The sequence below is a fragment of the Corylus avellana genome, chromosome ca4 (genome assembly GCF_901000735.1).
Source record: "Corylus avellana chromosome ca4, CavTom2PMs-1.0".
NCBI classification, from domain to species: domain Eukaryota; kingdom Viridiplantae; phylum Streptophyta; class Magnoliopsida; order Fagales; family Betulaceae; genus Corylus; species Corylus avellana.
Genome location: NC_081544.1, coordinates 4,977,564 through 5,002,214, shown reverse-complemented (window position 1 = coordinate 5,002,214; position 24,651 = coordinate 4,977,564). Strand labels below are relative to the sequence as shown.

At 35.5% G+C, this 24,651-nt stretch overlaps 2 protein-coding genes and 1 non-coding gene across 3 annotated transcripts; 2 read left to right on the top strand and 1 right to left on the bottom strand.

Annotated features, from left to right (window-relative positions):
- The first annotated feature begins 2,222 nt into the window (after positions 1–2,222).
- TRNAV-AAC (transfer RNA valine (anticodon AAC)) lies at positions 2,223–2,296 on the top strand. Its single transcript has one exon. It is a non-coding gene; the product is annotated as a tRNA-Val (tRNA).
- A 140-nt stretch (positions 2,297–2,436) lies between these two features.
- Positions 2,437–4,948, top strand: LOC132178171 (protein TUNICAMYCIN INDUCED 1). Its single transcript, XM_059590623.1, is given in 3 exon segments — positions 2,437–2,820; positions 2,900–3,232; positions 4,057–4,948. Coding segments are annotated over 3 exon segments (1,278 nt in total). The 5' UTR covers positions 2,437–2,685; the 3' UTR covers positions 4,867–4,948.
- Positions 4,949–5,744: 796 nt separating this feature from the next.
- On the bottom strand, positions 5,745–9,419 carry LOC132179516 (uncharacterized). Its single transcript, XM_059592251.1, has 8 exons — positions 9,208–9,419; positions 8,041–8,407; positions 7,694–7,947; positions 7,345–7,578; positions 7,163–7,255; positions 6,969–7,070; positions 6,262–6,862; positions 5,745–5,816 (listed from the first exon to the last, which is right to left on the bottom strand). Exons 2-8 carry the CDS (start codon positions 8,399–8,401, stop codon positions 5,770–5,772), a joined length of 1,692 nt encoding a protein of 563 aa, XP_059448234.1. The 5' UTR covers positions 8,402–8,407; positions 9,208–9,419; the 3' UTR covers positions 5,745–5,769.
- Positions 9,420–24,651: the final 15,232 nt, after the last annotated feature.

Here is a 24,651-nt window from a genome sequence, read left to right as displayed (position 1 = left end):
GATCTTTTCATTCAAATGTTTGTTTAGCCAATATCAAGGGATAAGATTCCTTAATAAGTGGGAAGTCAAATTTTCTCAAATGCCTATAAATACAAGTCATATGATCAAAACAAAGGTAATCACAACTCTCATAATTTGAGCTCTGTAGTTGTTACTAGTATCCTTTCCCATTCTGACTTAGGCATCGGAGTGCTCACGCCGGCTCACCCCCGGTCACTTCTATCCTTCTTTCTTCTTTGTTGTGCAGTCAAATTGTTCGAGTGTTGGTCCAACTCAAGCTCGGCAAGCGTGCCACGTCACCTTCTGGAAAACTGTGCATGAACAAAAAATTTTTTTTTTTCAAAGATTTATCCATGCCTTACCCAACCTTTTTTTTTTTTTAACCCTTCTAAATTAAATTTTCACCTCTTAAATTTATATATTTTTTTTTATAGTTTTACCCCCGAACCTAAAATGTTAATTCTGCCTCAAAGCTTTTAGACAACTTTTTACATAATATTGCTCTATTGCTCTATTGCAATGTAATATGACAACCTTAAAGCGTTCTCAGTAAACTCCTTACAAGGGAGTCTGCTCCCTAAGTTTAAAAAATATGTTCAAAAAATTAGCAAAAAACATCCTATAACAGACTACCTAAATGAACCATAAACATTAAGATTTTTACAGTGAAACACAATGTTGTAATCCTTATGATTATTAAAATATTAAAAAAATGATTCTCTCTCTTCTCTCCTATCTCCTCTCACAATTCTCTCTCATCTCTTCTCTCATATATATAATATAATTGAAAAACAAATATTTTAATGATATAGAGAATGATTAAGGGAAGCTATTGGAGTGTATTTTGATATAGGAAAATAAAAAGGAATTTGAACCCTTAATTGTAAAGAACTTCAATCATGGAACCAATCTGACAAGGACCTAGTTCTTATCCAAAGAGAATGATACATAATAATAATAATAATAATAATAATAGAGCTCGACCAAGAGAGTCCTTGGTCAGGCAGAAGATCCTACGAGTGGGCCCTTATTCAAGCAAGATAGCTCCTCTCACGTACTCGTGTACCCAACAAAAATGAATAAGGGCAAGAAGAGAGGGATCCCAATTACAAGGAATCCCTATTGATCTGATCACGCCAAACAGTTTTCAAAGATCCAAGTATTAAAGTTATTTACGATCATTTTTTATAGAGAAATAATACAAACTATCAAGTATTTAATTACTTCATGTTATAACAACGAAAATCATCATTAAATACTACACCTATTTTTATTTATTATCTTATTTAATAGTGGTTTTCACTGTGAGATTACGTAAGCCTCTCTCACTCTTCTATGTAGGTGGCATAGTTTGAATTCGACCCCTCACCTATTTTATTGACTTTCTTTGGTCATGGTTTTGGTCGGCAATTAATGTAGATTGTTAAGATTTGATTATTGATTAGGGAAGCAAAATGGGTTGTCAAATTCAGAATCTTCAGTAGACAATAATGAGTGGCTGCTACCTATCCAGTTTTCAAGGAGTGGAAATCTGGCAAGTAAACTTAACCTTAAACCATTAATTAATTAACTAATCAAGGTTTGATTAGTTGACACCAAAATGATTTTTTTTTTTATTGGATGCATATTCACACGCAAACTAAGTGGAGGAAAGCTGGAAAGACGTACTGTTGATTTTCATGGCTGTGCTTGGGGAACTCTTTTGGGTTTGTCTTCTACAACACAAGTGCTGCAATATATTAATAGTAATAATGATTGATAATGGATCTTTTGGATAATTTAGACTCTCTTGGGTGCTCAAAGACTATGTAAGAATAAACCATGATACTTCTACTTTCATTTAGAAAAAAAAAAGGTTTGAGCATTGATGTATCATGAATGTGGATTTAGGGATTAAGAGATTTTTTTGTCATTAAAAAAAATATAAAAATTAAGGTGCTATTTGGTACATTGGACTATATTATACGACTCAAAAAAAAAAAAAATAGTCATATTTGAGATGACTCGATCTCACCAATATAAATGAATGACTGTCAGTGACTCGTCTCACCTTACGATTTACACCTTTTATTCAATATGTCAATTTTCGAGGCAAACCCCAAAGCATAGTCCTGCCACAATCTATCCTTGATATCATTAATAGAAAGGGATAAAATTAAGTTAGGAAAATGAAAAAGAAAGTTATTTATTAGATACGATAATATTGCAACGATAAGCATATCGGTGTCGTGGTGTAGTTGGTTATCACGTCAGTCTAACACACTGAAGGTCTCCGGTTCGAACCCGGGCGACGCCATTCTTTGTTCTTCTTATCTTTTGTTTTTAACGCTCTTTTGGAACGACGACGTCGTTTCTATCTTCTTCCAACTGCTTTACGTAACTTTAAATAACCTCCACTAATCTTCAAGATTTCATCGGAAATATAGGCCCTCACCGACCACTCCACGTCATCAACCCGAGCATTCTTCGTCACACACTTCACAAAAACATCTCCCGCCAACAAAACCTATCCAATAACATTCCTCTTCCGCGTCACTCCCTCGCCTACCATTGGCCCGCTCACTTCCACGTCAGCGGCCCTCCTACCCCCTCCACTCATCCACAACAAACTCATACTTAACCGCCACCCAACCCAGTCCTTATTATTCATCGCCTCCTCCAAAAACTCCCCGATCAATCTCTCCGATGGCCGCTCACTCTCTCTCTTCCCGATCCCTCTTCCTATCACTGCTTCTCGCGATCCAAACAGCGTCGTCCCTGGCTCTTCTTTCCTCGCCGGATCTCAATCCTCCATACCCCAAAGCCATTCTGCAGTAATGAGTAAACCTCTGGCAAAAAAAAAAAAAAGCAAAAATTTAAAATTAATTTTGGATTTTTTTTTTTTTTTTTTTCAATTTAGGATCTGAAGGAAGCGATCGTGAAGGGACTGGGGTTTCAGGGGGAGGATTTAAAGGTTTCGGGGTTCGATGTGAGGGACGCGCAGGTGGGGCATTCGGTGGCCTACGAGTTCGACGTGGAGATCGACAACAAGGTCCACCCCTTCAGGCTCTTGGAGGACGTCAACCGTTGGGACTACGTGGATTTGCCGATATTCCGACCCGTGGGGGACGAGAACGGGTTGATAGAGAGTCGGAAATCCGATCACGGGTTGCCGGTTCTGGCTCCGTTTCAGTTGGCCGGACCCATGGAGCTCTGGATCCAGGATGCCAAAGATATGCGTCTGTCGCTACCGGTGAGTTACTTTTTCAGATAATGTCAATTTGTGTGGACTTAAAGTAACCGGAGGAATTTAGTTTGATTGTGAAAAGTTGGTGTTTAAATTATTGCAATTTTCTTTTTTCAATGAATTAGGTAATGTCATGTGAATGGAAATGGGGTATAATCATATGAATGTGAATCAAATGTATGATCCGTGTTTGTTCACTGCAAATTTTGATTCCAGCAAATGGGTGTGAAATTACACGCCACAGCAATGGGATTATGTCAAATATGAATCTAATTTATGTCAAATATGAATCCAATTTTGGGCATTCGAATGGATTTATGAACTCTTTAATTTAATTCTGCATTTTCTAAGGTAAATTTCCATACCTGTTGTTTTGCAAGATTTGCTTTTTATATTCGTCTAATAGAAATTCTTTTTGGTTCGCATCTTGATCTTCTTATGAAGAATTTGAATTACTCATAGTACATATTTTTCGAAATTATGGGGTTTTAGGCCTTCAGGAATGTTATTTTCTAGGGGATTGTAATTGAGATTTCGGATATTTTGACTGTCATGGAGCAAAACCTAAACACTCTGTCTCGTGCTTCTTTTGCTGAAGTAATAAGAAATGGTCTGATATGAGAGTTCCTGCAAATTGATTTAGGGAAATCCAAAACTTGTGTTTTAATTTTGTATCTGATATGTTTATATAGCCTCATATAGGGATTCCCTTTGCCATAGCCATAGGAAGATGAACATGCTGTGAGTTCATTTTAGGATGTGATGGGGAATTACTCTGGTGTGATCTTTGGATAGTCGTCATTGATCTTGTTCTTGATTTATTTCTGCAGCATGATGTGGATGCCGGTGTCTTGAAGAAGGTGATTTTAGCTGATGGTGCAGTTGTTACTGTCAAGGGTGCAAGATCAGTTAGCCTTCGTCACCCGCTTGATCTCCCACTCCCATTGAACCGAACCCAAAATGGATTTGCATCTGGTCTTCTAGCCTTGGCCGAACGGCTCCGCCACACTTCCCGCACTCAAGGTGCTCCGCTCCTCTCCCTTCGCATTGTTGGTGCTACGTCTCTCTCAAGCCCCACCTCATCGTCCCCCTCCTCCACTAACAGACTCAGGCTGAAGCGCCTTGCACCAGGGCTTGTGGAGTTATCCTCACCATCAAAGGCCCTTTCCACTGTTTCTCTGCAAGAAGAATCGACCACCCTTCTCACGCCAAGTCATTTCACCACAATGTGGCCTCTTCCATCCATCAATGGCTCGAACTCAAACTTGCTTGGTTTTGAGACACTGCTCGCTTCTGTGCTGGGTCCCAAGGCTAACAAGAAAGGTTCCTTCCGGCTATTGAAGGCCGACGTATTGGCGCAGACATTTGTAAAGATAGGTTTTGGGGTTGAGAAGAAGTTGAAACAAGGAGATGGGATTGATTTGGAGGGTTATCCCCAGTGGAGGACAAAGCCAGAAACAGTTAGAATGCATTTTGAGGTTCTGGCAAAGGTTGATGGTGAGAAGGTTGTTCCAGAGAGAATCATGCAAGTTAACCCTGTTACTGTGGAGGATACGGTGGCACAAAATCTGGTTGTGGGGAATGTGACAATGTCGACGACCCCTATTGTTCACCCTCCCCCCGACCCTTTTGCCTTGTGAATTGTTTGAAGGGGTTTACTTTTGTTGTTCAGTTACAGGAAGAAAGTGTAAAGATGAAAGCCTTGTTTTTCTTTTGCTCTTTTGATATTCATGTGATGAGTTATAAGAGGTCTAAAACACAGTAAAAATCCATGTGTTAAAGACGTGTTTATATTGTTTAAGTATGGAAATTTTGTAAGAATTGTGACAAAATGAGGAAATTTCTCTTAAGATTGATTTCATTAATACGTGCAAAGGCCCTAGACACAGCTAATGCAAATGTTTTGGACTTAAAGGCTCCTTAAATTGAGAACCTACAAATTGAACAAGAGAGCACTACAAGAAAACCAATTTTTCTTGATGGATCTACGTGTCAAGGCCATCAAGCCCCTTCACACGTCAGCAAAGTTTATTGATTATAGGGGTGTCACTAAGTGAGATTTCTTGACGTGTGACTGTCTACCACGTCAAGAAATTTTTTTTGACATGTTATTTCTAACATCGATCCAGCCAATAACATATACATCGATTACAACGCCAATCACAACTACTACACAAGTTCCATCTATGACTTCACCTGTAAAAGTGGTATGATAAGTCCGCTTTGGGCCAAGTCCGCACGATTTTTATTATTCGTTTACCCCAAAAAGGACCTCATACCATTTAGAGAGTATATTTCATATAAACATATTATCTTTTTCATACCCAAGCAATGTGGGACGACACATCACCAGCTATACAAGTTCCATATTAATCAAATACTATGACAATCACAACTATAAAAACCAAGTTCATCAAACATTAATCAAACTATCTCTGTTATTACAAATAGATACATAATTACATCTAACTATATACAGAATAGAAAACATGAACAAAATATTTAAGTAGTGCTTCTCCAACTACGAACGGCCAACCACTTACTCAATCCAAGTCAATATCATCCTCACTTAACGACTTCTCCGCACCAGCTGCGAATGATAAAACAAACAATCAACAAACATGATATAATCGTATCAAGTGTTAAGCACATTAAGCATACTAAGACTGTTATACTCAACAAATTCATGTTAGTTTATATTTATAAGCTGTTTTGCTCTTTCATTATTTATCAATAATCAACTCAAACGTATGTCACATTCACTAAGAACCATTGTAGTCCATACTATAGTCCATTCCGTACTACGATGCAATAGTTACCACAAACACTATATATATATATATAAAATGATTTCCAACCCGCATCCACCAACAAACCAAGATATAACAATATCATTCACCAATAAACCAATCAAGATATAACAAATATCATCCACCACCAATATCATTCAAAATTCTAATGATAATCAATACCAATATCAAAAAATTAGAAAAATTTATTATGGCCGGCTAAAAACAATAACAATATAATATTACCTGATGCACTCCCTACTGAGGACCTCACTATCAAACGGGTTGTGGACTCTGTGTCCGACACAATCGTATTATGACGAGTCACCTCGGACGCGGCCCTCAACTGAAACATGGCCTCAAGCTGTCGAAAACGCTCCTCAAACATGGCCTTAAGCGGTCGAAAACGCTCCTCAACCATGGCAGCAAAAGACGCATCTTTTGCTGCCATCTGAGCATCATTTTCTGCAAGCTGCGTCACCATCTGAGCCTCCCTTCCAACAATCTGCTCAGCAACCTGCTCTGCCATCTGAGCATCTCTTGCAGCTAACGCCATATCCATTTGTGCCCTATGCTGCTCCCTTTCAGCTTCAGGTGTCATTTCTATCATTTCTGCGACCGTTGAGTTCACGGGGTTCTGCGACCGTGCTTGAGACGGTGTATAATACGAATGTATGTTGCCCCGCACTGGTAGAATATATGGACCAACTTGTCGAACTCTGCCAGCATACTCAGGCTTGTTGCCGTGCGCCTGGGCATACGCGTCGTTAGGTGCCCACCGTACAGTCCCCTCGGTCATGCTCGACGATGCAGCAGGGTCAGTCGGTATTAGCTCCTCCATCCTCTCCTGTAGGTTACATTAAATTTGCAACGTTATACATATTAGTGTTATTCATAAATGTATATAATTTATCACACACATAGTAATCAAGGTCTATCAGTTAGTAGTATACACATCTCTTCTTGACCACATCATTTGGATATTGATCGTCCTTATTTTTATGTGTCTTAATGTAAGACTGCGCTCGTGTAGGAGGAGTGCCCGTATCTATGGTCTGCATTAAAAAAAGAAAACATAACACATAAAGTTAGATATGTATTACAATTGTTTACATCTAAATATAGTTATGGTAAATAAGACACATACTTCTTCATGTGTCACCCTAGCAAAGCTCTTCGAGCCGGTGCAGTGTGGCGTGTTGTTCATTGATCGCAGTCGCTTCATATATGTAGCACACTCCTACACAATTAACGTTCTCAATAAATCATTGCCCTAACACAATAAAAATTAATAAAACTACACAAAAATAAATATAACTCGTGACCTACTTGATTCTTCTTATCACACCATTTATTCAACATAATTTCTATGTCCATTCTGTCATACTTAGAAATCCTTTGGTCCCTAACCCTCGCCCTCACTATCTCAGGAGTATCGCCTGGCTTAATGTTAAGTTCTTGTTTTAATTCGTGTCTCCAAGTCTTCAGCTTGGAGCCCATATCCTTAAACGCGTTCCGTTTTACGGCCATGATATTTGACTCAGGCGGGACGTAGAAGTGCTTCTGCATTAGTTGAAAAATGACGTACAAACATATATTATTTCATGCATAACATCTAATTTGACAAAATAAAATATACATGCTATTATAAATACAGTAACATCTAATTTAGACATACCATCAACGCATCCCATATATCCTCTTTCGTACGCTCTGTTACCTTCATCCAGTCGTCGCATATCCTAACATAAGTGCCACTCCGGATAATCTTTCCTGTCATCCGGCTAAACTTCGACGCGCTTTGTCCGACGGGTTGCCACGAGAGGTTATACTCGCACACCATCCTTTTCCCGCCAGGGAGCCCCCACAACTTGTTCAAAGGCTTGATGTCAATCACCTCAAATACTTCACTTCCATCATCAGGATTGATACCTAACACATTAATGATTCAAACATTTTAGTTACAATAAAATACTAACAAGACATATATACGTATAAATTGGTATTTTCATCATGTACACTTACTTATAACCCGGACTTGATTTTTGTCCAATGGTCGTCGAGCAGGGTCAACGGGCTGCGTGTCCTGCGTGGGACCCGCATATGTGGCCGGGCAATTTGAATTAGAGCCTTCAAGTTGACCCCGTACAGGCCTCTCACCATGATAAATCCAGTCTTTATATGTAGTAATTATTCCTTTCCCACCTGTCAAGTGGGCGAGTACCACACCTGGCAGATGGCGTTGGCTAAGGCGACACGCCTTACATGGGCAGTAAATTAATCCATCAGGAATTGTACAATTCCTAATTGCGTAGTCAACGAACGATCGACAACCATCTCTGTATTCCCTCGTACCCCTAGACTTTGTCATCCAACTCTTGTCCATTTTTCTCTACGTACATTAAGAAAAAATAAATTTATTTTCGAAACACATAAAATAACCTATTTCAAACAAATAATTTAATTTATTTACATAACACAAAAAACCACCTAGATATTTAGACAAATGTATTAATTTATCTAAACCCTAAACATAAAATCACATAGCTATTTCAAGCATTAACAAGTAATTTATTTACCTAACGCATAAAATCACATAGCTATTTCAAACAAATAAATTAATTTATGCACCTAACACATAAGATTACCTAGCTATTTCAAACAAATAATTTAATTCATTTAACTAACACATAAAATCACCTATTTCGAACTACATAGATTTATTTTTAATATATATATTAAAGTGGCATTGTCTTTGATTGTGCCGTCTTTAATAATGGGCTTGTCTTTTATTGTTGATATTTTGATTTTAAGCAAAAAATGAAATAAATTGTAGCTATTATATATACTTTACATGGAACAAATTGTTATATGTGTGGACCCTGGTTATTTGTTTTTTTTTTTTTTTTTTCGAAAATTTAGTTTATAGTTTTTTTTTGTGTTTTTTCACCTATTACCTTTTTTTTCTTCTGATGTTTTCCTAAACCCTAAATAAAACAAATGTAGTTTAGTTGTTAATTTTTTTTTCAAAACATAATTCAAAACGAAAAAAAAAAAAAAGAAGCATAATCTGACCGAATCAATGTAAAAGCAACACATCAAAAATATATACCTAATTTAAAGGACATTAAAGTATATATAGACATAAAAAAAATAAAAAAAAATGCATAATCTTGCATTATATATATATACCTGAGATGGTAGGAGAGAGCGCTCGTGATGGCCGGAGATGGCGGACAGAACGACGGCCGGAGATGGCGGAGAGAGAGCTCGTTCGTGACTCCCAAAAGGAAGGCCGGGAGTGAGAGAGAGAGAGAGGCTATACTGATGAGTATTCGTGGATGGAGAGAGAGAGAGAAAGAAAACCAGAAAAAAGAAAGAGAAGAGGAGGGATGTGCGCTGGGCGGGAGAGAAGAAAAAAGGAGGGGGAAAAAAAAGAGAAAAAAAAAAAAACTTTGTTCATTAAGGGGATGTGACGCACGGTCGGTGCATGGGCTTCCCAAGGCACCATTTCCTGACGTGCCACCACGGGCTGACGTGCCCCTCGTGGCACGTCAGGAACTGGCTGACGTGCAGGTTTGGAACTGTCTTGATTTGCTACAAGTAACACGTCGTGTCAATAAATACAAAAAATTGAGCAATGATTTACAGTATACAGCGTGCTTAATACGTTTGTATAATTTATTTTTTTTAATTAAAAAATTTTATTTTTGTGCACATCGCGTGCTGTTTTTATTTACCCCAAAAAATTTAGTCTTCTTATTGAAGGGAAGAACAAAAAACCCATTTTCAAAAGAAATACAGAACTTTTCAAGACAGAAAATATCAGTTTGATTCGAAAATGATTCAATCACCAGGACACAGAATTTTCAATGGCAACTAGTAATTGGAGTTTAATTAGAATTAATCAGAAGGAGAAATTGGGTTATTATATAATAACTATGCTTTTTTTCTTTTGTTGAGGGTTTTTTTGTATCATTGTTGATGAGTACTAGTTAATTTAATTTTCAGGATATTAATTAATGTAGGAGATATAATTAATATATCTTTTGTATTCTCGATCTAGAGGGTCCATATTAATTAATATATATTATTCTCTCTAATTGCCTTTTCTTTTATTAATTATTTATTTATCGGACAATATTAATTATGGTTGCATGTTCATGCATGTAGTTCGAACTTAATTAAGTTCGGGAGAAATCCAGTTGGAGTAACCACTAATGACCATTGAAAATTTCCTTCATACTATTTTCTTTGTCAAACTGTTGTTGCTTAAACAAGTTGTAAAATAATTATACGATTAATATTTTTTGAAATAACTTTATAAACTATAGAAGGCCGGCCGTGAGAAAAAAAAAAAAAAAGAAAAAAGAAATCTTGATAAATTAAGGTTTCATTATCACATGTAAAATTCGTATGATCCATTTTTGCTTTATTTAGACCATCAGGACGTACACTTGATCGTTCGAGATTGGAGACTATAAATCCTTGGCAGAGCACCGTAAAAAAGCTCCAATTACCAATGACACAAATACACAATTGCAAGTTGGTAATTAATGAAGCTTAAATCCTCACTAGTTATAAATGTAGTACTACATTTATAACTAGTGAGGATTTAATATAATATGAAAATAAGAGTTCATGTTTTCATATTATATTAACTAAAATATAGTATTAAATAGTTTAACATAGTTTTTTCAACACATATATTAATAAACTTAATTAATTAAACTATATTAATAGTTTAACCTAATTATAATAATTAATTAAAATATAGTATTAATAGTTTAAATTATTGATGTGTTAAATGTACATGTCAATAAAATATTGACATGTACAAATAGTTTATTGAAATGTCATTTTGGCACGTTAACAAATGTTGACGTGTCAAAATAACACGTTAGTAATTGTTGACATGTAATTTTCACACGTCAACAAATTACTGACATATCAACATGCCACGTCAGTAATTTGTTGACGTGTCAAAATAACACGTCAGTAATTTCTGACGTGGCAATAATTGCCACATCAGTAATTGGTATAATTTAAATAAATTTTTAAATTTTTAAATTGAATTAAAATTTAGCAATGTGGCAATAACTGACACGTTGCTTTTTATTGACATGGCACTTTTTGACACGTCAATATTTAGTGATGTGGCATAAAGTGGGTTACTGTAGACACGTCAAGAAATTCCCTTTTTTTTTTATAGTGGAGGCTTCTAATTCATGATTTTAATATTTTCCTCTAACCCAATTTAAAGAAAAATTCTGTCATCTTTGACATTCATAGTCATTATTCATTAGCCAAAATCGAAATCCAAATGATCATATAAAAGGCATGTTAGATACAAAGAAATCCATCTATAAACTCTTTCAGAGAGAAAGTGTTAAAGGTGCTATATACGGCAAGACAAAAAAAACACGTAAGGTGGTATAAACAAATTTATGCGTGAAAGAAAAGAAAACCAAGACCCTTGCCACATCAACAACGACCTTTTTTATTCATGAAGTGGAATATGGGACCAAAGTAGCATGCAAGGAAGGCACCACCAATATAATCACGACACATGGCAAGCAGTTGGAAGAGCACCTCTTATAAAAGTTAGCAACCATTAGTATTTATTATTATTTTTTTAAGTACTCTATTGACTTAAGTATCAGAGTGACTTTCGCTGACACACTCGACAAATTCCTTTGCCCATCTTTTTCTTTGTAACAGGCATTTTTGGTTGAAGGCTTAGCATATATGCGGTTAACTGTATTAACAAATTAGCACGAAGCGACGTAGTAAAGGGAGAAAAGAGGAAGAGGGAAATGAGAGGTTTCTCTTGGGGGTTTTGGAGTCCAAGGCATCAATAGGTAATCTCTCACCACCACCCCCCCCCGGTCTCTAAATTTACTACTTTTACGTTCTTGGGTAGTGCATGTGGTTAACATATTAGTGTGTGTGCTAAAATGGGTATAAGATTGAGAAAGGAAGAAAGATTTTCATCAAAAACCCTAGCAATATTTTAGTACGAAATGTCATACCCAAACTAGTTGGGACCAAAGTTGAGCCTTAGGCTCTGTGAGAGGTAGATCTCTAGGCTGCCTTGAGGAGTTCTTAGTAAAAGAAAAATGGTAGAGATGAAAAGTTGGGAGCTTTACACTTGTATTTGTAAAAGATCTCGACTTTTAGCCTTATACAGTGTTAAACATAAGAAATGTGAAGTCTTTTGGAGTTTTATAGCCTTTGGAAGCCCTTTAAGAAGTAAAAATGCAATTTTTCATAGATAGGAGACGATGAACATTATGTTGTTCTAATATTGTTTGAGCTGTTAGAACAATATCATTTGAAACGATGGTCGTTCGCTAACAATGTTGACCGTTCAAACACTATTTAGCTTTCGAGGGAAATTTGTGGAGGACTTTTACGATCAATGTGAGTAAACTTACGTGAAACTACAAATTGTAAATTTCGAGCATGTCTATTTTAATATCAACGGTGCATTTTTGTACCGTCATGAAATGCCTTGCTATTTAGCATTGTGAATTCTAAGTTCTGAGTAAAGATGAAATTATTGCAAAATGAATAATTTTGTGACTTATATTTACATGCATGGATATTGGAATGAAATAATTGTATGACATGGCCGCCATGGGAAAAAGAAGTTATGGATCTGGGACATGTGCATACCATTATATACAAACTTGACCTTATGGCCCAATTGTGGGATGAGAGATGTTACCTTGGATCCGAGGGCTATTGGATTCGACGCAACCACCCATGAGTGGGGTCACCATATTATAAGTATCACTAGTTGAGTGGATCACTCGGGGTCAAACCTAGTTGAGCAATTACTGGTAGCTCACCATGTGCAATGCCCAAGGCATCAGGGTTGTACCAAATGTCCTTTGGGACGCGCAAACCTCATCGTAAGTGGATTATAATAGGCTATATGGTGGATGATTATGATTATGAAACACATGTAATACTATCTATTTATGTAATGTATAAGCATGATTTTTTTGCCTTATTTACTTGTTGGAAATCCTTTTACATGATGATGTATGTTATTATCATATGTTTTATAAAAGATTGAGTTCACTGCATATTAATATGTTTCAAGCGTGACTACTCATTAAGTCATGGACTTGCATTATATTTTTCAACTTGTAAAATAAGATTGTTCTAGGGGTGACATTCATGGAGCTCATGGGATTGTTGTGCCCTGAGATGGTGATACTTGACAAGCACATTTTAGAGATTGATGAACTAGTATTGTTGTTCCTAGTACTATTCTATAAGCTCCTAGGGTAGACAGTCAGATTATGTGACTTGAATTTATTCATCAACCTTACCGTAGGCCTCAAAGCATTATGGCATCCCATACCTTTTGACTTGTGTTTCTCTCACACACGTCAGTTTGCTTCTCCATTCATTGAGCTTCTTCTAGAAGCTTTGTGAAAAGGCCTTCTTGTTTTATTATTGGAGCCATTTGGTCATCAAAGAGAAGGAGAGGCAGCAACTTTAGAAAAAAAATAGAGAGAGAAGAAAAGAAAAAAAAAAAACTGCCAAGAGAGAGGGGCTTGTGCTGCATAGAGAAAAAGAGATACACCATTTTTCTTCATTTTGATCTCACTTTTGGAGTGCTAAAATGCTTAGAGAATTTTAGAGAATATTTTTCTCTTTTGTATCTAATTCTCTTTTGAGTGAGATTGGGGTGTATTGGGGCCTTTAGGTTTGAGTGTTTTTGTTTGTACTATTCTTTGTACTCCACTCTTTTGTTAGTGAATTTCTCCTGGATCGTCTCCGCCAGTGGATGTAAACTTGTTAAGCCGAACCACTTAAATCTTGGTGTCTTGTGTGTTTATGTTAATTTTTCTATTTTGTACTTTTCTACTTCTTTGGTGATCTTAGATTTGCAATTGTCACAACAAACTGGTATCAGAGCTCGAGTATTTATTTTGCGGGATGGCTGGTGCAAAATTTGAAGTAGAGAAGTTTGATGGACAAAATAGTTTCAGCCTTTGGCGCATCAAGATGCGAGCTTTGTTATGACAACAAGGTTTGGCGAAGATTTTGGATGGCGAGATGCCATCAACATCATCAATGGAGGAAACAAAGAAACTTGAAGAAAAATCCCACAGTGCAATTTTGTTGTCTCTTTCAGATGGAGTTTTAAGAGAAGTTGCCGATGAAGAAACAACCGCTGGACTTTAGAAGAAGTTGGAGAGCTTGTATATGAAGAAATCCCTCATTAACCGATTGTATTTGAAGCAACGGTTATATACCCTCAAGATGAAAGAAGGTATGCCTCTTTGTGACCATCTTGACGACTTTAATAGAATTATTTTGGATCGGAAAAATATTGATATTAAAGTAAATGATGAGGATCAAGCCCTGATTTTGTTGTGTTTACTACCGGATGCCTTTGATAATTTTGTTAATTCAATGTTGTACGGTAGATATACTATCTCCTTAGCAGATGTTAAATCTGCTTTGAGTTCTATGGAGTTGAATACAGGATTGAATAGTAATTGTAGTGATAATCAGGCAGATGGTTTATTTGTTAAGGGTTGTTCAGAAAATTCTTTTAATTTTACAGGTCGATCTAGTGAGAGGGATTCAGGTAAAGGTAAATCAAGAGGCCGATCATAGTCCAGGTCAAAGAAAAAAGTAAAGTGTTACTACTGTAAAAGGTATGGGCATTATAAATCCGAGTGTCCAAAGTTAAAAAATAAAGAGGAAGGTGACAAGCAAAGTTCCTCTTCTGTGGCTGGTGTTGTGGAAGGAAATTCTAAGGGTTCAGACCTTGTCCTTGCAGTTACCGTTTCTAATGATCATTCTAACGTCAAGTGGGTCCTTGATACTGCTTGTACATTTCATATGTCCCCTAAAAGGGATTGGTTTACTACCTATGATTCAGTCAATGGTGGTTTTGTCTTGATGAAAAATAATGTCGCCTGTAAGATTGTTGGTATTGGTACAATCAGAATTAGGATGCATGATGGGATTGTGAGGACTTTGACGAATGTTCGACATATACCAGATTTGAAGAAAAATCTTATTTCATTGGGCACTTTGGACTCCCTTGGATACAAGTATTCCGGTGAAGGTGGAGTCATTCGGGTTAGCAAAGGCTCATTGGTTATAATGAAAGGTAACAAGGTTGATGGCCTCTACTTTCTTCAAGGTAGTACGATAACAGGTTCAGCTGCTGTGTCTTCTTCAGATGATCCAGATTCAGACACCACCCGGTTATGGCATATGCGGTTGGGTCATATGAGTGAGAGGGGTATGACAATCCTGAGCAAATGGGGTTTGCTTTGTGACCAGAAAACAAGATCTCTTGACTTTTGTGAGCATTGTGTGTTCGGGAAACAGTGCAGAGTCAAGTTCAGTACAGGCATCCATAGAACAAGCGGTACATTGGATTATATCCATTCAGATCTATGGGGTCCCTCTCAGGTTCCATCAAAGGGTGGTGCTCGATACTTTGTTACATTTATTGATGATTATTCGAGAAAAGTCTGGGTGTAGTTGTTGAAGAAGAAAAGTGATGTGTTTGTCACTTTCAAGCAATGGAAGACATTAATTGAGAATCAGACTGGAAAGAAAATCAAGCGACTTAGAACATACAACGGCATGGAATTTTGTGGTGGTGAATTTAATAAATTCTGTAAGGATGAAGGCATCGCTAGACATCACACAGTTAGTCATACTCCACAGCAAAATGGGGTCGCTGAGCAGATGAACAGGACTCTCTTGGAGAGAGCGGGTTGCTTACTTTCAAATGCCGGGTTGTCTAGGGATTTTTGGGCTGAGGCGGTCAATACTGCTTGCTATTTGGTCAACCGTTCTCCATCAACAGCCATTGATTGTAAAACTCCTTATACCTGCTGATTATTCATTTTTAAAAAATTTTGGTTGTCCTGCCTATTGTCATGTGAATGATGGTAAGCTTGAGCCTAGGTCAAAGAAATGTATATTTCTAGGCTATGCGGATGGGGTGAAGGGATATAGATTGTGGTGTTTTGATTCCAAATCACCTAAGTTTATAGTCAGTAGAGATGTTGTATTTGATGAATCTGTCATGCTTCATCCGAGAAAGGAGTTTATTATTTCTGCAAGAAAGGAGCAGGGTTCTAGCAAGGAGGTGGAGCTTCAGGTGGAGGCTTCACATAGGGTGCGAGATAACACTCAAGATCAGCCTGTTACAGATGTTCATGATTCCAGTTCTGATGATGATGATCCACAAGAAGAGCAAGAGACCAGTATTGCAGCTGGTAGACAGAGGAGGCAGATTAGGCCACCTCAAGGATATGGCTATGCAGATTTGGTAGCATATGCACTTACTGTGGCAGAGGACACTGCAGTCCAGGAGCCTTCCACTTACTCAGAAGCTGTCATAAGTAGTGAGTCTGCTTAATGGGTTATTGCCATGAATGAGGAGATTGAATCTCTTCATAAGAACCAAACATGGGAATTGGTGAAATTGCCTAAAGGCACTAAAACTGTTGGTTGCAAATGGATCTTCAAGAAAAAGGAAGGAATCCCAGGTGTTGAAGATGCAAGATTCAAGGCACGTTTGGTAGCAAAGGGCTATAGTTAGAGAGAAGATATGGACTTCAATGAAGTTTTCTCTCCTGTTGTGAGACATAGTTATATTCATGTTTTGCTTGCCATGGTTGTTCTAAATGATTTGGAACTTGAGCAACTTGATGTGAAAACTGCATTTTTGGATGGTGAGCTTGAGGAAACCATTTACATGCATCAGCCAGAAGGGTTCATTGCTGAAGGTAAAGAAGATCGTGTTTGTCAATTGAGGAGGTCATTGTATGGTTTAAAACAATCTCCAAGACAGTGGTACAAGCGCTGTGATAGCTTTATGATCGGACATGGTTACACAAGAAGTAGCTATGACAGCTGTGTGTATTACAGACAATTGTGTGATGGTTCTTTTGTTCATTTGTTACTTTATGTGGATGACATGCTTATTGCTGCTAAAAGCATGTTGAAGATTAAGAGATTGAAATCTATGTTGAGTGATGAGTTTGAAATGAAGGATTTGGGTGCTGCGAAGAAAATCCTTGGTATAGAGATTCACATGAATAGAAAAGCGGGAAAGTTGTACTTGTCACAGAAAAAGTACATTGAGAAAGTACTTGAACGCTTTGGTATGCATAATTCTAAACCAGTGAGTACTCCACTTGCAGCTCATTTTAGACTTTTAGCAGCGTCAGCGCCACGGAGTAAGGAGGAGGAGCAGTTCATGTCGCGTGTTCCTTACTTCAGTGCAGTTGGAAGCATCATGTATGCTATGGTGTGCACTCGTCCAGATATTTCACAGGCAGTCAGTGTTGTTAGTCGCTTCATGGCGAATCCGGGCAAGGTTCACTGGCAGGCAATAAAATGGATACTCTGTTATTTACAGGGCACTACAAATGTTGGTTTAGTCTATAATAGAGGCAGTGGTATCAGTTCCAGTGTCACTGGCTATGTTGATTCAGATTATGCTAGTGATTTGGATAAAAGAAGATCTCTGACAGGTTTTGTTTTTACTCTCTCGGGTGTGCCATTAGTTGGAAAGCGACTTTACAGTCGACGGTTGCTTTGTCCACTACGGAGGCAGAGTATATGGCAGCAGCAGAGACAGTGAAAGAAGCAATTTGGCTCAGAGGTTTGGTTAGTGATCTGGGTTTGCAGCAGGATGAGACTGTTGTATTTTGTGATGGCCAGAGCACAATACATTTGACCAAAAATCAAATGTATCATGAAAGGACCAAACACATTAATGTCAGATATCATTTTCTTCGGGAGGTCATGACACAAGGTGATATTATAGTGAAGAAAATTGCTACGACGGAAAATCCAGCAAACATGTTGACTAAGCCACTTCCGATCCTCAAGTTCAAGCGTTGCTTGGGCTTGATTGGTGTTTGTCATTTGTAATTACCCTTAGGGGTGTTGGAGGAGACGTCTTGAGGAGATTTGTGTTGAAGACTTGATAAAATTCAAGTCAAGGTGGAAATTTGTCAGATTATGTGACTTGAATTTATTCATCAACCTTATCGTGGGCCCCAAAGCATTATGGCATCCCATACCTTTTGACTTGTGTTTCTCTCACACACGTCATTTTGCTTCTCCATTCATTGAGCTTCTTCTAGAAGCTTTGTGAAAAGGCCTTCTTGTTTTATTATTGGAGCCATTCGGTCATCAAAGAGAAGGAGAGGCAGCAACTTTAGAAAAAAAATAGAGAGAAAGAAGAAAAGAAAAAAACTGCCGAGAGAGAGGGGCTTGTGCTGCATAGAGAAAAAGAGATACACCATTTTTCTTCATTTTGATCTCACTTTTGGAGTGCTAAAATGCTTAGAGAATTTTAGAGAATATTTTTCTCTTTTGTATCTAATTCTCTTTTGAGTGAGATTGGGGTGTATTGAGGCTTTTTGGTTTGAGTGGTTTTGTTTGTACTACTCTTTGTCCTCCACTCTTTTGTTAGTGAATTTCTCTTAGATCGTCTCCGCCAGTGGATGTAGGCTTGTTAAGCTGAACCACTTAAATCTTGGTGTCTTGTGTGGTTATATTAATTTTTCTATTCTGCACTTTTCTACATCTTTGGTGATCTTGGATTTACATTTGTCACAACATAGACCATGATGACTTATTTGTATTTTTATTTGTTTTGTGCATCAAAAATTATGTATTTGATGACAACTTAGCTAAACTCTAACATTTATGTACTATGATTTATCATGGTGGTAATTAATTAGATGATTATGTTGTGCATGACAGTTGTCTTGAATACAAAAAATAAATTTTGTATTGTAATACTTATTAAGGGGGTTATTTAGTAGCAGCTGACTTAATTACTAGTTAATTAAGTTCAAAGGCACAACAGTGCCTATTAGCGTGTATGGAAAAATCATGCCACCACGTGGAGGCATGTGCATGATCGTAAAAACTCTATTCTATATTGTCAAAGTGCAAGTTGAACATGGGCAGCAATGATAAGACTGATAGAGGCTATAGAAATGTGACTCTGTTAAGATTAAATTATAAAATGTAAAATAAAAGATCTCTTTATATTATGTTAAGATTAAATTATAAAATGTAAAATAAGAGATCTCTTATTTATATATATATATATATATATAGAGAGAGAGAGAGAGAGAGACGAAGATTTGAGGTGGTTAAGCCTTGGAGACATATGTCGAAACATGAGAAGAGATTTTCGGCTCATCCAAGGAGAGTCAGCCAAGTGTTTGTCAATTTTTATTTTTATTTTTATTTTTTTTAATTGAAGAGGAAAGAGGTTACAAGGGGAAGCATATGCCAAATTTAAAACCAAGAATCACCGATCAGAAATTGATCAAATTATATATCAAATTTACTGGCCTCTATAAATCACTGATCAAAAATTGGTATGAGCAAAAGTATATAAAACCAAGATAGCGTTTTGAGGCATTAGCACCAAATTTAGGATGACCGAATCCTTTTAGGGTGATACCATCCCTAAAGGGTTAACTTTCCTTCCATAAGTTTTAATTTGGGTAAAGTCAACATACCCCTCTCAAACTACCACCCAATTGACAATGTCTCCCCCAAACTTTCAATTGTGACAATGTCCCCTCCAAACTACCAAAACATTGTCAATGTCCCCCCCAAGACTAACAATAAGACAAAAATGCCCCTATAAATTTCTCAATAAGACAAAAATACCCCTATAAATTCAAAAAAAAAAATTGAGTTTTTTAAACAACGAAAAATTTTAATTTAAAAATAATACTTAAAAAAAAAAAACAATTTTTTTAAAACAAAAATTTTTAATTTTTTTTTTAAAACGGAAATTTTTATTTTAAAAAAAAACTATTTTTTTTATTTAGTTTAAAAAAACAAAAAATTTCATTTTATTAAACGAAAATTTTATTTTTTTTAAACGTAAATTTTTATTTAAATAAAATTATAAAACAAAAAAAAAATTAAAAAAAAAAAACAAAAACAAAAATTTTCAATTTTAAAAAAAAAAAATCGATTTTTTTTTTTAATTTTTTTCTTATAAAATTGATTTAAAAAAAATTGGCTTCAACGCTTGGATTTTTTTTTTTTTTTTGTTAGTTTTAGGTTTTTCTAGAAATTTTGTTTTTTTGTTTTTTTTTTTACTAAGGGTAATTTCGTCATTAGAGGGAACATTGACAATTTTTGGTAGTTTGAGGGGGACATTGTCACAATTGAAAGTTTGGGGGGGACACTATCAATTGAGTGGTAGTTTGAAGGGGTTATGTAGACTTTACCCTTTTAATTTTGAATCCAGAAATGAGTTTTGAGGCATTAGAACCCAAATATTAGCTCATGAAAATTTAGCTAATATCACTAAAATATCTCAAAATACAAACGAAAAAACTTGCTCTTTCTCATGAAAATTTCATCAAACATACAAAATGCAAAAACATAAACATAAACTACCGATAACGAAAACAAAAAATAAAAAACAAAAAACAAAAATCTTTCAATTCTTCTCATAGAAACGTGTTTTTTATATAAAAAAAAAAAAGAACAAAATTTTCATTTCCCTTTTTTTAAAAAAAAAATTTTAGAGGCAACCACGTCAGCATTAGACAACACTGGCCTGCCTCTAGGATGCCGGATAGCATGACTCGTCCAACATTGCTAATGCCTAATATGGCTACATTGTGTTTACATTGAATTGTCTAATATTTTATATTACATTGGGTTGTATAATTTTCAAACTTTTCCATCCTTGATAAGTCATCCAATTTAAATAAGTGTGATTTTTTTGTTTGCCCCTCTAGTCTCTAACTATGAAAAGCCATAATTCTAATCTTTTGGCTTCTTTTTGTACAATTTTTTTTTTTTTTTTTTGAGAGTTTAGACAACCTTTCCTTTATTTGAGAGACAATATGCTATTTGCTTCTGGTTAGTTGAGAGTAAATTATACTAATTAGAAAACTTCCCGAATGATATATGAGAAAGGCATAAAAATAATATTTTCAAGGGGTCGAATATAATTTTTTGTTGTTTTTATTTATTTCCTTCAATTTTCTAGATTCTTGAAACCTTGTCATTACTATATATAACACATGATAAGTTACTTTCTACTTCACAATTGAGCAAAAGTTTAGCTATGAAGAAACAATGGGTCTCATTGATGGGATTCTTAATGTTTTATCAATTTCAGCAAAGAAGGTCACTTATATTGTCCATATGGATAAGTCCCTCATGCCCAAGACAAATAATTGCCGCCAAAGCTAGTATTCATCCGCTATTGGTTCACTCAAATTTATGAAGCAACCTTCATTAAATGGTAATCAAGAATCACCATCTCTTTTATGCATATATGATAATGCTGTGCACTATTTTAGTGTTATTTTATCTCTAGATGAGTTAGAAGCTCTAAAGAAATATTCAGGGTTCATCTCCGCTTATCGTAATAATTCTATCAAGTCAATAATCATATCTTTGCCATAGTTTGAATCGTGCAATATACCCTAATGTAGGGTCTATTGCATGCTTCAAACTACGACAAAGATATGACAATACTCTTTTTCAGCTGCATGCTCATTCTCTCTCCATTTCTCTTCACTTCACTCGGCGGCAATTCCACCATATATAGGAAGTCCGCCAATGTGTTTTTCTTTTCTTTTTTTTTTGAAGATTTTGGATTTGATTATTTTATTTCTCATGGAGTCACTATATTTTGAAGTTGGGAAGGGTGGAATTTTCTGGTTTGGTAGTTATTAGGGTCTTGTTGTTCATTGCCATTACCAACTTTGGCTAAGAACATCATCTTTGTAACATACATCATCATAGTATCATCTCTCATGCATGAATTTATCATTAATCATATTATTTGAGACTTATTTGAGATTTATCATTAACATATATATGATTTGGGATTTATTTTATCATTTGTGGGGTGGGTTTTAAATATGATGTCAATGAGTGAATTGAATGTTGGAAAACTAGAAGCATCCATTATAGCTTATAAATACCTATATATGTGCTTTAGTCATTGTTCCAAAGTGAGTGGAATACAAATTATTTTGATGTGTTTATCCTTGTTAATGTACATGCTGATGACACTGCAACGGCCAATGACAATGCATCGGATCCTCACATTTATGGTAACCAGTGGCGGAGGTAGGGGAAAGCGGGCGGGTGCACGCCCCTACAAAAATCTTAAAATTTGAGAATGTGTTTTATATGTTGTTTTGAGAGGTGTTTTATATGATGTAATGGTCTTAGAGTTGTAGTTGAACTTTCTGTTAGTGTCAGTTGTAAACTTGTAATAGTTTTTTTTTTTTTTTTGTGAGTGTAAACTTGTAATAGTTGAAAGCTTGTGTAACCATTTCATGTTCTAAATCAACTCTTGTTTCCATCATATTTCCATACAATTCCATCCCATTATCATCTTTTAGTACTAAAATTCATACACACCAGAAAGAATTAAAATACACCATTTATAGTTTATGGCACCATAAACTATAAATGGTTTATAGTATTTTAATTCCATACACGTCCATTTACTATGAATAAAAATAACTCCAAAATAATTGCATATTATTGATACATAATTAAATATTGAAAGGAATTATTTGGGTGTGCAATATTTTCTTTGAGGTGTTTGGAATAAAGAAAATATTTGTGTTGGTTTTTTTGGTAAACCATATTAAAATATAATATTATTTTTATATTAATCAATTATTAATCCCACCCATACATTAACGAGATCCTAGGTCCGCCAGTGCTTCCATATGTGCCAATCGCTCATTTATTTGGCACAATTCTTCCTTTGTTTTACTCAATTCATGCTCTGCATTCTCCCATTTTTGTTCTGCCTACTCCCATTTATGCTTGTAGTTAAATCCTATGATTGAAACCTTGCGGCCACCCCCTAAGTTTGAGGATGGCTGCAAGCCACCACCTCAAGAAAAGGCAGCGGGCTACCTTATGCTAGGGTCTTATTTTTTATTTTTTAGTTAGAGGGACATGATAGTATTTTACTATTTTTCACATTTATTTATTTGACAAAAAACCTAAAAGAGGTTGCAAATTTAAAATTAACCAAAAACCAGGTTTTAAATCTATAAAATTAAAAATTAGAGTCTTAAAGTTGAATTAGCAAAAAGTACATAAGGGTGATGACCTATTAATTTGGCTATTTCCCTTATTTTATTTTTTCATCAACAACAAAATATTTATCAATTGAGTCATTGTTACCCCCACAAGCCTTATTTGCTTTTTCATTTTCCTGCTATTTCCCTCTCTCTCAGACTCTTGGGCCATGGACAACAAATTAGGTGCAGCTTTGACTTTAGGATTGATGGATGTTTAACCAATTAGCCCGAATGCATTGCATGATTGCATCTTTTTGGAAGTCAAACCCACCATGACTTCCTAGGCATTATGAACTCCCCCTTTTCCCATCTTCTATATTGAATAATAATTATTATTTTAAAAAATAAAAAGAAAACTAGGGATTATGAAGAAAAAAAAAAAACTCTGACTTTGTCTCAACTTTAAGAAAAAAGCACACCACTTTTATCTTTTCACTCATCTAACCAGAAAAAGAAAATAATAATAATGATACGTTTTGATTTAGTTTGAATATAGTATGCAATTTGTCAACTTCTTATTAAGGTCCCATGTTCTTTCAAAGAACTCTTTAAGTGGCAAGTAGACTTAGGGTGTGTTTATTAGTATTGTGATTTTATAGACAAAAAAATGTGATTTTAAATTAAATCACATAAAATTAATTGTTTGGAATTGTATTTTTAAAAAATTGTGGTTTAAAAAATGTAGAAAATCAGAGTTTTCAAATCCCAGGTAAGGACGTACTTTTTTAAAAATACACAATTTTAAAGATCAAATTGGGATTTTCAAGGTCAAACCGTAATTTTTCCAGAGGCTTAATTGTGTTTTTAAAAAACACATTTCAAATCAGACGTTTTAAAATTATAAACCCAAACGAACCTTTAAACTTCCAAGAAAACAAATATACAATTTGCTTGGTATAATCCATACTCTTATGCACCGCCTAAGAGTATTTTTAGCAATATTAGCTATTATCTTTTTAATCCGAACCACAATGGATTATTTATTTCATTTACTATTTTTTTAAATATTATTTTTTATTGGTAAGGGAGGGGAGAAGGAGAGAGGGAGAGAGAAAATAATAATAATAATAATAATAAAATTGAGTGTACTACAATGAACTTTCATATGTGAAGTCAATGAATTGAAATGTCAAAATGTAGCTATTATGAACCATTTGAAGATGGAGATGCTCTAATAACTATTATGAAATGTCTAAATATAGATTTATAAAGCATCTCCAACGACGCTAGCTATTTTAGCTACTCAAAATGCTTCTTTTTTTTTTTTTAGCTATTACATTTTAAATACAAACTCCAACAAATTATTTATTGCATTCTTTACTTGTTTTAAATATTATTTTTAAAGAGAGAGAAGAGAATAAAAGAAGGGAGAGGGAGAGAGAGAGAGCAATAAAAAAAGGCCTTCAAAGTATTACAGTGTCATTTTGAAGCGTCTGCCAAAGATGAAAAACGAGTCTTTTAACTACTCTGCTGGAATTGGTTGGTGATTAGTTTCTTATTACAATTGGCATCAACA

What these genes read in the sequence shown, in the direction of transcription:
- LOC132179516 (XM_059592251.1), bottom strand. Translation starts at nt 8,401, where the DNA reads ATGGACAAGAGTTGGATGACAAAGTCTAGGGGTACGAGGGAATACAGA. An exon ending in ATGTGGTCAAGAAGAGATGT is followed by an intron (nt 6,863 to 6,968) that starts GTATACTACTAA and finishes TGTAACCTACAG; the next exon opens with GAGAGGATGGAGGAGCTAAT. An exon ending in CTCAGTAGGGAGTGCATCAG is followed by an intron (nt 5,817 to 6,261) that starts GTAATATTATAT and finishes TATCATTCGCAG; the next exon opens with CTGGTGCGGAGAAGTCGTTA.